Source organism: Nycticebus coucang, chromosome 1 (genome assembly GCF_027406575.1).
Source record: "Nycticebus coucang isolate mNycCou1 chromosome 1, mNycCou1.pri, whole genome shotgun sequence".
Lineage (NCBI taxonomy): Eukaryota > Metazoa > Chordata > Mammalia > Primates > Lorisidae > Nycticebus > Nycticebus coucang.
The window spans coordinates 184336578-184351358 of record NC_069780.1 but is presented as its reverse complement, the minus strand read 5'-3'; the positions used below and the strand labels follow the sequence as shown (position 1 = coordinate 184351358).

At 44.3% G+C, this 14781-nt stretch overlaps 1 protein-coding gene across 5 annotated transcripts in view; it reads left to right on the top strand.

Annotated features, from left to right (window-relative positions):
* TRIO (trio Rho guanine nucleotide exchange factor) overlaps nt 1–14781 on the top strand; it is a 351013-nt gene that overhangs the window by 167803 nt on the left and 168429 nt on the right. For all 5 annotated transcript variants that reach the window (XM_053592973.1, XM_053592974.1, XM_053592975.1 and 2 more), the window contains exon 9: nt 5144–5374. In XM_053592973.1, the coding sequence (XP_053448948.1) occupies nt 5144–5374 (231 nt within the window). The remainder of the gene's footprint in view (nt 1–5143; nt 5375–14781) is intronic.

Below are 14781 nucleotides of genomic sequence, written 5' to 3'. Positions count from 1 at the left end.
ATCATATCAATGTATACAGTTATGATTTAATAAAAAAAAAAAGAAAAGAAAGAAAATCAAGCTGAGACAGGGGTGGTTGGGTGGTAAATTCACATCACTTGGATATGGTGCACACTGGGGGGCATGCTTATATCCTTAACTCAATTTGTGCAAAAAACCAAGTATGTAAACAAAACTTGTACCCCCTAAAGTTCTGGGAAAAAAAGGGAAAAGAATCACTTATAAGTATGAAAAGTACCTAACGCTCACCCCTACCAATATTCCACTCTCCTCTTTCTTATTACTTTTATTAGCCTGGATTCTTTAATTGTAGTTTGAGAATTAACTGCCATATATATAGCACTGAAATTTTTTTAAATGATGGAATTTTAATTAAAATTACTTTTTAAAGTTAAAGCACCATTGAAACGGCATTTTTAATTTTCTTTTAATTTTGTGAAGTCCAGCTATGTCAGAAAGTTTAATAACATACTCCTTGCCTGGTGCGAAATTGCAGCCAACCCTCATGTTGGAAGGCCACAGTAATTTAGCTGTAAGCACGTAAGGCCAAATCCAAGAAACTTCACTTAGATTTACTTAATATATACATTATTTTGTATACGTGTAACTACTATGTACTGAATAATTTCAAAAAACAAAAACTGTTTGCTGATTTTAAAGTTAGCTAACATTTTGTTGAGTTTGTTGTGTCTGTTTTTTGTTGGAAGCATTTGAATATTTGGTTGCAGCATGGAGAACCTCTAGATGGATGTTCGTCATTTATAATCTTAACAGCATCTTGATTTGGGTTATGTAAGAGAATACAGATTTGTAGCAGTAAGTGGTTGAAAAGCAAGAAAGCATTTTTGGAGCATGTTGCTGAAGGTGTGGGCATTCTACTACATTTTTCCATATTTCTTTGCATCAGTTGATGCTTTAAATGTCATCTTCAAAATGTCATCTATTGAGACCTCAATCATTTCCATCTGTAGTTCTTTAGGTGCTTTGGTGATATCAGCTTGCTGAGGCCGAAATGCTAATTTGATTGTGATGTCATGAGTCTCAAAGTCAGTAAAGCTTTCATTGAATTCTGCAATTAATAGGGCCATAACAGCTGTGTATTCTTCAGATGGTTTGCATAGATAATCCTGCTCATAAATGACCTTTGCTAACTGGGGAAAATATTTCCAAAATTTACTTTTGAAGAAAAAGTGTTTTAAAAAAATAACTTTTTTGAAATGCTTGGATTTTTTTTTTTTGGCCACGTATCACATATAAACTTAGTTTTATCTTGCAGAGAAATATTTTAGATTCGGCACCTGTAGCGTAGCGGCCAGGGCACTGGCCATGTATGTTGGGGCTGGTGGGTTTGAACCCGACCCAGGCCTGCCAAACAACAACAACAAAAAATAGCCAGGTGTTGTGGTAGGCTCCTATAGCAGTCCCAGCTGCTTGGGAAGCTGAGGCAAGAGAATCACTTAAGCCCAAGAGTTTGAGGTTGCTGTGAGCTGTGACACCATGGCACTCAACCGAGAGCAACATAATGAGACTCTGTCTCAAAACAAAAAACAAGAAAAAGAAATAGTTGAGTCATTCGATTTGACATGATATCACACAGAAATGCTGCATTCATATAGAAATCTTCCAGTAATTGACACTGCTGTTCTGATCTTCATAAAATTTAACTATATGGGGCGGCGCCTGTGGCTCAGTCGGTGAGGCGCCGGCCCCATATACTGAGGGTGGCGGGTTCAAACCCGGCCCCGGCCAAACTGCAACCAAAAAATAGCCAAGCGTTGTGGTGGGCACCTGTAGTCCCAGCTACTCGGGAGGCTGAGGCAAGAGAATTGCTTAAGCCCAGGAGTTGGAGGTTGCTGTGAGCTGTGTGAGGCCACGGCACTCTACTGACGGCCATAAAGTGAGACTCTGTCTCTACAAAAAAAAAAAAAAAAAATTAACTATATGTTCTCTCAGAGATAAAATTTTGGCTAACACCTGTCCCTGGGACAGCCAGTGCACTTTAGAATAGTACAGTAAATTCACACTCAGTATCTCTTTGTTTAAGTTCAGCGTGTTTGACGCTGAGGCTGCCATGTTGCACTTGTACGTTTGCACCAATATAATTAACAGTACTTGCAAAGTGTCACTTAAAATAGCTTTAGCACAGAGATTTTGCTGTTGTAAGATACAATGAAAAGAAATGCGAGCATCTGGATCTGTTCATTCTTTTTATTAAAAAATTCAGATTAGCTCCGAATTTTTTTTAGGAAATCATGTGCACAATGCAAGGCTACATGTCAAAACTATTAAGAGTAGAGTATAAATGTCTTAACAACAAATAAGTGAGGTGAAGGTTATGTTAACCACTTTGATGTAAGCATTCCAATTTGTATATCAAGTCAGCACATTGTACCCCATAAATGCATTAATGCACACAGTTATGATTTAATAAAAAAAATTAAGATTAATATGAGGGTACAAATGATTAGGTTACATTGTGTTTGTTAGGTAAAGTTCAAGTTGTAGTTGAGTGCTTCACCCAGGGGTATGCTGTACAACCTGACACTGTGCACGTAAGGTAAGAGCTTACCGATCTCCCCTCCCTTCTCCCTTCCTTTCTCCCCCTCCCCCAACTTGAAATTAATTTTTTCTCTCATGTGGGAGCGTAGTTGTTTATCTATGGGTTTTATATTGTCAATACTTTTTCTATTTTTGTTCAATAAACCCTTCATGTTTTCCTATCATGGAACATATGCTAAATTTCCAAATTCAGTCTAATTTCATGACATTTATCTTGAAAATTGTTGAAGATACCTATTTCCCCTGTTCTGTTCTTCACTGGAGTACCCAAAGCAAATAACTCTTCAGAGCAAAGAAAATCCTCTGTTATGTCCTGAATGAAGTATAAAACCTGCACCAAATCAGTAGTATCAATTGATTCATCCAAAGTGATGGAACAATGTATGTTTTACTTTTGAAGTATTCGTGATGCACAAAGTTGTTCTGTAAGTTGAAGGCTAACTCATGCTGCTGATCAGCTGTGGTTCACGTTGAAAGAGACAGTTGTTTGTACCTTGAAATGTTATGTTATTGAGGTCTGAGCATCCCACAACCTTCATAGTCTGCGTCTCTGAGTGGCTTCTCTTTTTCTCCTGAGTGTGTAAGCTGCTTTATAAGTTGGCTCCTTGGCAGTATTCCCAGGTCTTATTGCTGCTTGGAATTGTCTTTGCTTTTGCTTTTCATCTCGTAATTTCACAATATAACCTCTCTACCTCTTAATTTATTTATTTTGTCAGCTTTTTTTTTTTTTGAGACAGAGTCTTACTTTGTCACCCTTTGTAGAGTGCCATGCATAATAGCTCAGAGCAACCTCAGACTCTTGGGCTCAAGTGATTCTCTTGTCAGCTTCCTGAGTAGCTGGGACTACAGGCGCCCGCCACAACACCTGGGTAGCTTTTTTTTTTTTTTTTTTAAGAGATGGTTTGATGGTGGTGGGGGCTCTCTCTTGCTGAGCCTGGTCTGAAGTCCTAAGTCAGTGGTTCTCAATCTGTGGGCCGCGACCCACAAGAACTGTATTAAAGGGCCGCGTCATTAGGAAGGTTGAGAACCACTGTCCTAAGTTCAATAATCCACCTGCCTTGGCCTCCCAGAGTGCTAGGATTACAGACGTGAGTCACTGTGCCCAGCTCTTCCTCTAATTTAAAATATATGTGGTCCTTATGAGTGTTATAATGCTGGCGAGCATTGAATTTCTTAATTGTTGATACTGCAGTTATCACAAAGCAAGCAAATCATTCTACCTTTAGCAGAAACAAGATAATATTGCAATTCTCAATCCTCGTTTAAAAATCTGTTTTCTTCTTCAGTGTTCTCTTGGTCTTCTTTGACATGATAGGCTGTTAGACAGAATTAAAACATTTTGTTGAGATGTGCAGTGATTCACAAATTCCACTTCAAAGAGGAACACAGTGCACCATTTTGAAGAGCTGGTAATAGACTGGTGTTCTTGACTCCCATAAACTCTCACCAACCAGCCAGCCAGCCTGGGAGCAGTAGTACTAGTCAGGAGAGGGAAGTTAGAATTAAATCATGAGAGTAGCAGCCATCAATTTAGCGCTATGGTTTATGAATGTTCTAATTGCACTGGTTCATCCGAGAGGATTATTTGATTAAAACTTATTTTGTTCTTTGGTATTTTTAAAATGTTTATTTTAAAAATCAAATATAAAAGATGAACAAAAATACATTAATAAAAGAATTTGTTCTGTTAAATTTGGATTCTATCAGAAGGCCACACTTAAAGCCCTGGAAGACCTTCAGGCTGCAGGCTCTATATCTCTGTGCTAGATTATTGATTTTTTTTTTTTAACTGGGCTTTTAAGATTAGCAGTAAAATTTTGCTCCATTGTGATGATCTGTTATACTCTAACTTAATATCTGAAGAGAAAATTACTAGTTTTAAAGTTTAATTTGCATATATGTTAGTAATGTAGTTTATGTTAGCTGATTTCTATCATTTAAGGCAAATAACCTGCTTGTTAAAAATAACATCCTACTCTGCTTAGGAGGCTGAGGTGGTAGTATCACCTGAGGCCAGGAGTTTGGGACTAGCCCAGGCAACATAAGAAGACCCTGCCTCTACAGAATTTTTGTTTAAAAATTAGATAGACTTTAGTCCCAACTGCTGGGGAGGCTAAGGTGGAGGATCACTTGAGCCCAGGAGTTTGAGGCTGCAGTGAGCTATGATCATGTCATGACCCTTAAAAAAAAAAAAAAAAAAAAGAATACCATCTACCATACCTTTTTTTGATGAGTTTTTTTATTTTAACTCAGTGTTTTACATTTTGTATTGTGATGTCATTGGACAACTGATGGATGGTTTTATAGTTTATATTCTTCTATATAAAATATGCCATGAGGCGGCGCCTGTGGCTCAAAGGAGTAGGGCGCTGGCCCCATATGCCGGAGGTGGTGGGTTCAAACCCAGCCCTGGCCAAAAACGGCAAAAGAAAAAAAATGAATATGCCTTTGAATAAAACTTTGGTGTGAGAGTGTATGTGAATGCCCAAGTACATGCGTGCCTGTGCGCGCACACGTGCATTTAAGGACAGCGTCTTTGTCCTCACATCTTGAATAATTAATTGCTCATCTATTTTGTGGGCAGGTGAGCCAGGATGGGAAGTCGCTCCTCGACAAGCTGCAGCGGCCCTTGACTCCAGGCAGCTCCGACTCCCTGACAGCCTCCGCCAACTACTCCAAGGCCGTCCACCACGTCCTGGACGTCATCCACGAGGTGCTGCACCACCAGCGGCAGCTTGAGAACATTTGGCAGCACCGCAAGGTCCGGCTCCATCAGCGGCTGCAGCTGTGTGTCTTCCAGCAGGACGTGCGGCAGGTCGGTCTCTGTCGCCCTACTTCATGGGCAGTGGCTCATACTGGGCGGAGTCCAGGCGTCTTCGTCCTCCTGTTGGGAAGGTCTTGTGCTAGGAACTAGTAGAAGGTAAGGGTAGGAGCTTCTTTCCTGACCATGAGTAGTAAAAGCCGGGCTGGGGGATGTACGCTCAGGCTGCCTCGGCCCCTGGCTCCCACAGGCTGAGTCCAGGAACAACGTGGGGGGCACACTGGGGAGTCTGCGAGTTTTCTTCTCAAAACAGGTTGTTCTCAGTTGAGTTTGTTAGTGAGAATAATGCTGGTATTGCTCACCCTGAGCAATAGGTTGTTACAGACGTGTCTGCTTTCTGACCGCTGATGGCCGAGGTGGCCAGGCCTCTCCGGCTTGGTAGACAGAGTCGTCCGTGGGGTGCAGCAAGTGCTTTGTGAGCAGCCACCTCGTTAATGGGATGCGGACTTTTGTGAGTATTCATTCTAAGCAGTTGATATCTCTTTTGTTTTAGTTGTCATTAAAACGTAAGAGTAAGTTCTGCTATTGTCTGTTTACTCCTTTACTGCGTGGTAAGCGTTTTAAGGATCAAAGCTGAGGGCACATATAAAATATGATGTAGGAGTACCTGTGGCTCAGTGGGTAGGGCGCCGGCCCCATACTGAGTGTGGCGGGTTCAAACCCGGCCCCGGCCAAACCACAACAAAAAATAGCCGGGCGTTGTGGTGGGCGCCGGTAGTCCCAGCTACTTGGGAGGCTGAGGCAGGAGAATCGCCTAAGCCCAGGAGTTGGAGGTTGCTATGAGCTGTGAGGCCACAGCACTCTGGGTGATAAAATGAGACTGTCTCTTAAAAAAATAATAATAATATAATAAAATGTGATACAGCTTTAGGGATAAATAAGGCACTAGTCATATCCTTGCCCCCAAATAGAGGAAAAGATGAGGGAGGGAATGAGACATCTCCTCTGGGGATGAGGGATTCTGAGGTTTGCAGGGGAGACCCTGGCCTAGAGCCCGGCTGTGTCTCCTGCACAGCCACTCTTGCCTCCCTGGGCAGGAAGAGCCTGCGGGCATTGTGGAGACCCTGGGATGTCAGGTTTGCACCTCCCCAGTGTCTTCTGAAGGCGGGTGGGTTTTCGGCTGAATGGGCTGAGATTTTGGAGAGTTGTCCTGTGTCACTGACTACCATTCTTCACTTAACATGAGCCTGCTAAATTGAGAGTACTTCTTTTTTTTTTTTTTGTAGAGACAGAGTCTCACTGTACCGCCCTTGGGTAGAGTGCCGTGGCGTCACACGGCTCACAGCAACCTCTAACTCTTGGGCTTACGCGATTCTCTTGCCTCAGCCTCCCGAGCAGCTGGGACTACAGGCGCCCGCCACAACGCCCGGCTATTTTTTTGTTGCAGTTTGGCCGGGGCTGGGTTTGAACCCGCCACCCTTGGCATATGGGGCCGGCGCCCTACTCACTGAGCCACAGGCGCCGCCCCCTTCTTATGGGCCCCTAATTTTTAATTTTCACATGCTGTGTTCCGATTCTAATTTTATTTTTTGAGTTCTCTGAAGATGACAGAGAAATGATCGTTTTGGTATTTAGTGCTGCTTTACAATTCTTTTTCAGTCCATGAAAGTAATTGCCAGGGAAAGAGTGTAGGGTAGGAGAGGACAGGGTGGAGCCAGGGACCAGGAGCTGTTGAGAGCATGGACTTTCTAAGATTGAGGTATGAATGTTACCTTTTTTGTAATTGTCCCAAAACTTTCATATATTATGAAATGTTAATAGTTTTAATGAAATTATTAAAGGATTCCCGTCCCCCTTGTATCTGTTGGATCAAGTGTCATTACATATCTGTACACTGAGAGGGGACCAGGTTTCTTGCCCAAGAAAGAAGCAGCAGGTCCTCCTGGTGCTCCCCCATTTTTTTGTGGCTCTTAAGGGCCGCCAGTGGCATAAGAATAAACTACTAACCACTGAGACTATTTAGGTTAGGGGAAGGCACAGGAAAGGAAGCCTTTGGGAATGGGCTCAGGGGTCTGGCCATGTAATTTAACACCCCCTTCTTAAGGCCCTTGAAGTTGAAAATAGTAAATCTGTGGAAAGGTAATTATGATAATTACAAGCCCAGTTCTTTAGCTTTTTTTCCACCCCTCAAGAACAAGACACAGAGTTAGATGTCAGCAAGAGAAAGTGTTTTGTGACACACATAATGCATTTATTTTCCTATTAGTATTCCATAGACAATAGATGTTGCCCATTAAGGGAAGCATTTTGTCGATTAATTATCTGGAATGGTTTGGATTTATTATGCAAATAGGAAATTGCTATGTAAGCTTGACTCTTGAAGCAAAGAGCAAACTGATAAGATAAAGCAAATACTTTGACAATGGGATGTCAAAACCAAAACCAGGTTTCTGAAACTTAAGCAATTAATAACACAAAGGGAAGTTTTTGCCATGTTAAGCATAGAGTAAGCTTGGTGAGCTAAGGATAAATGAAAAAAAAAAAATTGTACTTTAGAAAAGTGTTCCAAAGATCATAAATCAATTAGAGAATCAAAAGTGTTTCTTTGGTTGTTTTGGGCAATGAAAAGGCATCTGTAAATATTGTTGAGAAAAAACAACAGCAGCTTACTGAATAATAGATATGGAATGATTACGGTTTTATAAGAACGTCCCTCCCAAAGAATGTGTAATGCAGTGGTTCTCAACCTTCCTAATGCCATGAGCCTTTAATACAGTTCCTGGGGGTCAAGACCCACAGGTTGAGAACCGCTAGTCTAATGGAAGAAAGACGCTGAAGTGTTAGCAGTGGACCCTGAGATGGGAATGGAGGGCGTGGGGGAGAATGGCCTGGGAGGTGATTTGTAAAACACTATTAGTTTTGGTTTAGTTTTTGTCCTCCTAAGAAGCAGATGCTATTTCAGGATTCCTGTGTGGAAGGTGTGGGGGATGGCAGTCTGTGGCGTGGCCTAGGAGGGGTGGGAGGAGCCGCTTTTCCTCAGTGTTACCAGCTGCCCACATCCAGCCTGTCGAGGACTCCCCAGAACACACGCTGGCTGCTGCCAGATGCTAGCCTTGCCTCCATTAACGTGCAGGAGGATGAAAACTCTGCCGCATTTCCTGGTGATCAGGCAACGTCCCTCTTTCCATTGCTTTGCGTTAACTGTAGAGGACTCTCAGTGAAGGTCCAGCTGAATTGCTGAATGAATAATTATGTTACTAAGTGGTGTTTTTAGTGTGGATCATGCTTTAGTTTTCCGTGAGAAGATAATTCATTTTTACTGTCCTAATTCCAGTGGGGTGGTGGGCATGGCAACTGCCCAAAGCGGGTGTTAGCAGACTCTTTTTTTCTGCCTCACCTGACCTGTCACTTGACCTGGCTCTTCTTAGATTGCTGGGGTTTAGTTTACCCCAGCATGTCCATTTGGGTGAATGACTCCCAAATCCACTTTCCTCAAGCAAATGGACTCCCCTCAAGGAGAGCAGGGAGACTACTGTAAGAGCCTCCTGTTCTCCCGCAGCCCCTGCAGCCCTCGTGTGAGCATCACCCACCCCGTGGAGTTACTACTTGGCACAGCTCCATGTAGGCTCATGTCGGGTTATTAACTAATATTCTTAAAAATGATCAAGCAAATCTAGTCCACTCTAGATTCTTCTTGTCCACACTTCCTTCTTTTTCTTCCTAATCATATCTTAGTTGACTTTGTGTGCTCACAGAGGTACAGAGAACAGTAATGTTGCACAACTCCAAGGTCCTTTTCTGAAGGAATTTAGCAGATCACTGATAGTCTAATAAATTAGACCACAACATGCTCAGATGTAGTGTCGGTGCCTTTGGTTATTGTCAGGTATAATTTGCCGAGGCATAAATTTGAATCATACCTGTCAGGTACTTTCCGAAGTGCAGGGGTGAGACTCGCCGTCTCGTCCATCTGCCTACTTGGCATACGTATGCATTTTGAGGGGGCATATCTTTGCTTGGGTGATTTGTGCAAATTTGGGAGTTCTTCAGAGCTGTGTCTGTATTACTCTCAAGTGTCAAGGGTCTAATGTGCAAGGAGAGAGGAGCAGCCGGTGACAGAGGTGCAATGTTTTTGTGGAAGGGGCAGAGCTTGAGCTGCTCTGGGAAGGGTGAGGACTGGAAGGTCAGCAGTGAGGGGTGGGCAGTGAGGATTGCAGTGGGAGCAGGACAGGAGAGGGCAGAGCCTATTCTGGGGCAGACAGGTGCCCTGTAGGATGGAAGGGAGTGGTGTGGAGGAAGAGGTGGGGCTGGGGCCAGAAGCTAACTTGGGGCCACACGCAGAACTTGGGGCTCCCGTGATGAAGCCTTGAGCCTTGAGCCTTGAGCCTTGTTTCTATAAGCTTTGGGCCACCAGTAAAGGGACATAGGCTCGTCTACATTGAGTGGCATTGTGTGGTGCCAGGGCAGCGTGTGGCGTCAAGCTCATCCTGGTGCCGGGCTGGGGGCTCCCTGATGGGCACTTGTCTCTCCTCTCTTAGTGCTCATGGCCAGCCTCTAGAGTTAATGCTTTCCTCCCCTCGAGTTCAAGTGCTGAAGCACCAACTGTGCATCTGGACCAGAAGCAGTGGGGGCGGGTGGCAGGAGGAACAGGAGGACGGAGCCTAAAGACCAGGAGCCTGGCTCGGTTCCCCGTGGGTGCCAGTTGGACCAAGCCGTAAAGTACAGTGTTGAGTTCCTGACTCACTGGTCCTCTGCACAGTAAGCAGGGGAGAGCACTCTTCCCACTCATCAGAGTCATGACACAGACTTGGCGATTTAACATTTCCTTCTGTTTATATTCCCACACTGGTGGTTTTGATCGTGCCTCTTGGTAAGAATGCCTGTGGGATCACCATCTTTGTTTCTTAAGACTTCCCGGTTAGAGTTAGGGAGTGCCAGCCAGGCCTAGGCTTGGCTAGGGATTAGGAACTGCTGGACTCAGGCAGAGGCCAACTGTTGATCTTCCTGGGAGGTTTGGAACCAGCACTAATTACCTTCCCTAGCAGGGAACACAGATGGGACTGAAGTCCAAAGGAGCTGCAGGTCAAACAGTGGGAGGATAGACAGGGAAAAGGGACAGTTACTTCCCCCCAAAGTGGATATGATCCAAGAATGGCGATGTGTGAGCAGGCACCATGAGCCAGTGCGACAGAAAGCAGAGAGTCCTTAGGACAAGGGTCAGTGGAAGTGAGCTGGGAGCTGAGGGCAGCAAACCACGGGGTCAGGGGTCAGGGGTCAGGATCCCTAGGTGTGGGAGCGCCGAGGCAGATCCAGTGAGCATGGGCTCCAGGGGCGAGTGTCAGCCACATGCCAGAGTCCCCTGGGTAGAAGCGCCAGGAGATGAACAGGGAGGAACACACACACGCCTGCATGTGTAATGTATGTGTGTGTGTATTTAGAAATATTTGTAGAGTTCAAAGACAAGGTTTAAGTTATACATAATAACCTTAGTTTCTCAGATAACATACAGGTCTAACATATCTTTGCGGGAATAGCTTTAGACTATTGTATATTCATTTCTAAACTAAGAATGGAATAATAATTTCTAGAATTTTAGAAAAATCACCGAAAGGATTAACCAGTGGTGATAGCGATGCTTTAGCTTGGGGTCATATGAGAATATCCTTGATGATACTATTTATACGAATAAGAACCTCCCCCATTAAGCCTCTTTGCTTTTGTTAAGAGATTTCGTGTGTTTATGTGATCAAAACTAGGGTAATGCCAGGAGAACTGGTGATGTGTGTTTGGTTCAGTAGTAAGACAGGTGGATGGATAGATGGATGATGTAAAAGTTACCAGGCTGGCCCTCCACCCTTCCGGTGAGCCCTTGTTCAGGGATTCTCTTATGCTGCCTTCCAGCCAAGAATCTGCATGGAGCTGCCTGTGCTCTTGGGTTAGTTAACCAAACATGTCTCTTGTGTGTAGGCCTGAGGTATTTTTTTAAATAACTTCTTTTTTCTAAGTGAGCATTAGGCTAAGTCAGCTTTGTCATGTTCTAGAAACCATTTTTTAAAAACTCTTTATATATTAAGAATAATTGTATGTACTTTTAGACAAGTCTTAATTCTGATTTTGAAATACAGTGAATGAATCAATGGAGAGCTTTGGGCCCCTGTGGAGAGCAATAAAGAACTGTCAGACCACTGTGAATACTGAGCCTGAGAAGTTCCCACTGCTTCTCTTGGTCCCCAAAGCCCACAGACGTGTGCCAGATTCTGTGTCAGTCTCATGTCACTTTTAAAAGTTATGTCACACACATCACAGAATTTGGAGTCAGAGATCCTCATTTTTCAGGTTAATAAAACCCAAGTGTCAGGAAAGTCCAGTGACTTAGCTGGAGCTCCAGGGAGCCTTGGGGTATTTTCACTGGGCCCCAGCTCTGGATCTGAGGAGGGTGTTTAACCTCTGAGTAATCAAAGAGTAACATCAACCTGTTACTGAAGGAAGAACATCTAAATGTGCTGTTCAGTCTGGGGGAGGGGTTTCCTAGAAGCAGCAGTTGCCACTGACAGTGAAGGGAAGTAGCTCCTTTTAAGGTTTTGAAGTTCATTCCTGCAGGCACAGATCAGTGGAAAGGGAAGAGGGAGGGAGAGGGCTGACTTCCGCCCCATCCCTCTGCAATCTTGCCTGCCTCTCTGTGCCGAGATCGGGTGTGGTTTCAGAGTTTTCCTAAGCTTGGCCTCCGCTAGAAAGGGAAGGACGTGACCAAGACACTGGTGTCAGGAGTAAACAGTGTTTGGAGCACTGTGGTGGGGAGGAGGAGGGGTATTAGCCAGCCTGAGATAGGATAAGTGCATAGATTCTAGTACCTACTTTGTAGGTGAATTTGATTAATAGCATAATATTGAATATCATCAAGGCAATGACAAACATCAGCCTTATAAAAAATTAATGACAATTATGGTTATGGGGGGGAACAGAAAGAAGGAAGGAGGGAGGGGGGTGGGGCCTTGGTGTGTGTCACACTTTATGGGGGCAAGACATGATTGCAAGAGGGACTTTACCTAACAATTGCAATCAGTGTAACCTGGCTTATTGTACCCTCAATGAATCCCCAACAATAAAAAAAAAAAAAATGTTGATTATGGTGGCGCCTATAGCTCGGTGGGCAGGGTGCCGGCCACATACACACAGGCTGGTGGGTTCGAATCTGGCCTGAGCCAGCTAAACAACAATGACAACTTCAACAAAAAAATAGTCGGGTGTTGTGGTGGTAAGTGTATTACTACCTTAAAGGGGTCTTTCTGTCTCTTCATGTCAAGAAAGAAAATGAATATACTCAGTATACTAATAAAAGAGCAAAGGAGTATTTACAGCCTGTGCCATCAAGGAGCTCGAGATGAGGCAGAGGCCTGCCATGGCTCTGGTTTATGTGCGGGGACAGCACATGTGCGGTATTTCTGCCACTCTCATACTTAGGTGCTCAGCCTGGGTACTGTCTAACACTCGCCACTCCCCCGATGGTCACTGGCAAGCAGGTGAGGAAATGGGAGCTCAGACAGGACAGGGAACTTGCCCGGGGCAGCAGCTAGATTCTGTGACTGTGTGCCGGGGCCGGAAGTGAAGGGGTGGGAATGAGGGAGCTTTCAGAGGAGAATCAGAAGAACCTGGGGACAGGTTAGCTGAGTTGACAGAAGACAGTGGATCCAGTAAGATGCCTCTGAGAGCGTGACCCTAGGTGATAGCAGTGTGGTGGTGTGACGTCAAAGGGTCAGGAATAAACTGTGGTCATAAGGCGGTGTGTCCCTTGTTCTGTGCACCCACTGCTAGGCCTGGCTCTCTCCCCGCCTGACATGTCCTGTGCTTCTGATCTCAGCTTCTGCCAGCTCTACAAGGGTCTTTACAGAGGACCGCAGGAAGTTTGTCAAGGTTCCCAAGACATTTTTATTTACATGTAATTCTAACTTTGCTAGACCCTGTGCGGGACAGACCCTCAGTCAGGACTTCCTCAGGTTTGAAGGTCACCAATTGGAGCACTGGAGAACAAGTCAGGCACTGGCCCTTACCAGCGGCCTCTCTTTTTTCGAGTTTTCTGTCGGCACAGCTGATCTCTCTATGGTACAGTCAGTAAAGGGAAAGGGATCCTTTTTTGTAGCAAGAAACCACAACCCAGGACCATTTTGTTTTGCCCTTACCAGAGCCTGTGGCCGGTCTGCTTCCGCATGACCCTCCAGACTGCTGTCTTTGCTGTGCGTGCCTCTGCTTGTTTTTTAATCCAAGATCATTTTGGTCTGCATCCTCAGGTCTCTGCTGTGAATATGCTCCCCCAGATTCATATGCTGAATCATAATCCACGAGGTGGGGCTTTGAGGGAGGTGTTTAGGTCAGAAGGGAGCTGCCACTGTGGATGGGATTAGTGCCCTTATAGGAGAGGCCCAGGGGAGCTTGTTTGTCCCTTCTGCCTTGTGAGGATACACCGGAGGTGCCATCAGGAAGCATCACCAGACACTGAATCTGTTAGTGCCTTACCTTGGCCATTCCAGTATCTGGAACTATGACCAATAAACTCTTGTTTACAAATGACCCAGTCCTGAATGGACGAGTACCATAGTTACAGACATGCAGAGTGTGAGTGAGGCTTCAGTACTTCAGCAGCACATGAACAAATGTACTTATAGATCTCAGTTTTTAGCTAAAGCTATCGCTTAAGTTTTTATTGTTCACCCCCTCTTCATCAGAGAGAGGCAAAGTGGACGTTTGATTAGTGTAAATCAGTCTTCTTTCCATATCTGCAGGTGTTTGTTTTAGGACTGCCCATGCTAACCAAAACCCTCACCTGCAAGTCCCACGGTTGGCCCTGCAGAACCGCAGGATGAGAAAAGTGGGCCCTCCGTGTACGCGGGGCGTCCTGGGAATGCCATCTTCCATTTGGTTACAGGTGTGGCACCCCCCAGTATGTGGACCCGCACAGTTCAAACCTATGTTATTTAAGGGTCCACTGTATTTGATTAGAAATTGTCGGTATTTTTTCATTTCTCAAGAATAAGAGCCAGTGAACTACCCAGTCCCAACTATGAACTTGAAGATGTTACATTGCACTGCTTTGCTTTTACTCTTTTTCTTTGTGTGGCAGATTTCAACTATCAAGAATTTTTAAGTAAATAAAGTCACAGAACGCTTAGCTTTGCAGCATCATTGTTTATAAAAAAGTTACCCTTAAAGATCAGGACTGGGGCATATGTGACATTTTGTTAGGTTTTACTTTTATGTTTTGAGTCTTCTAAAGAAGAGGTAGAAAAAATGAACTGTGTAGTTAAACTACCTGAGTTGTGTAGCTTTCAGTCTTACAAACCTAACGGGTCCTCTCTGGCTTGGTTGTCGCTATCTTATGCAAAGCCAGTCAGTGTGGTGGTTCAGTCATGCGTAAAATGAGGCGAGAGTGAATTTAGTCATTATTGCATGTGCCGTTTATACATAAA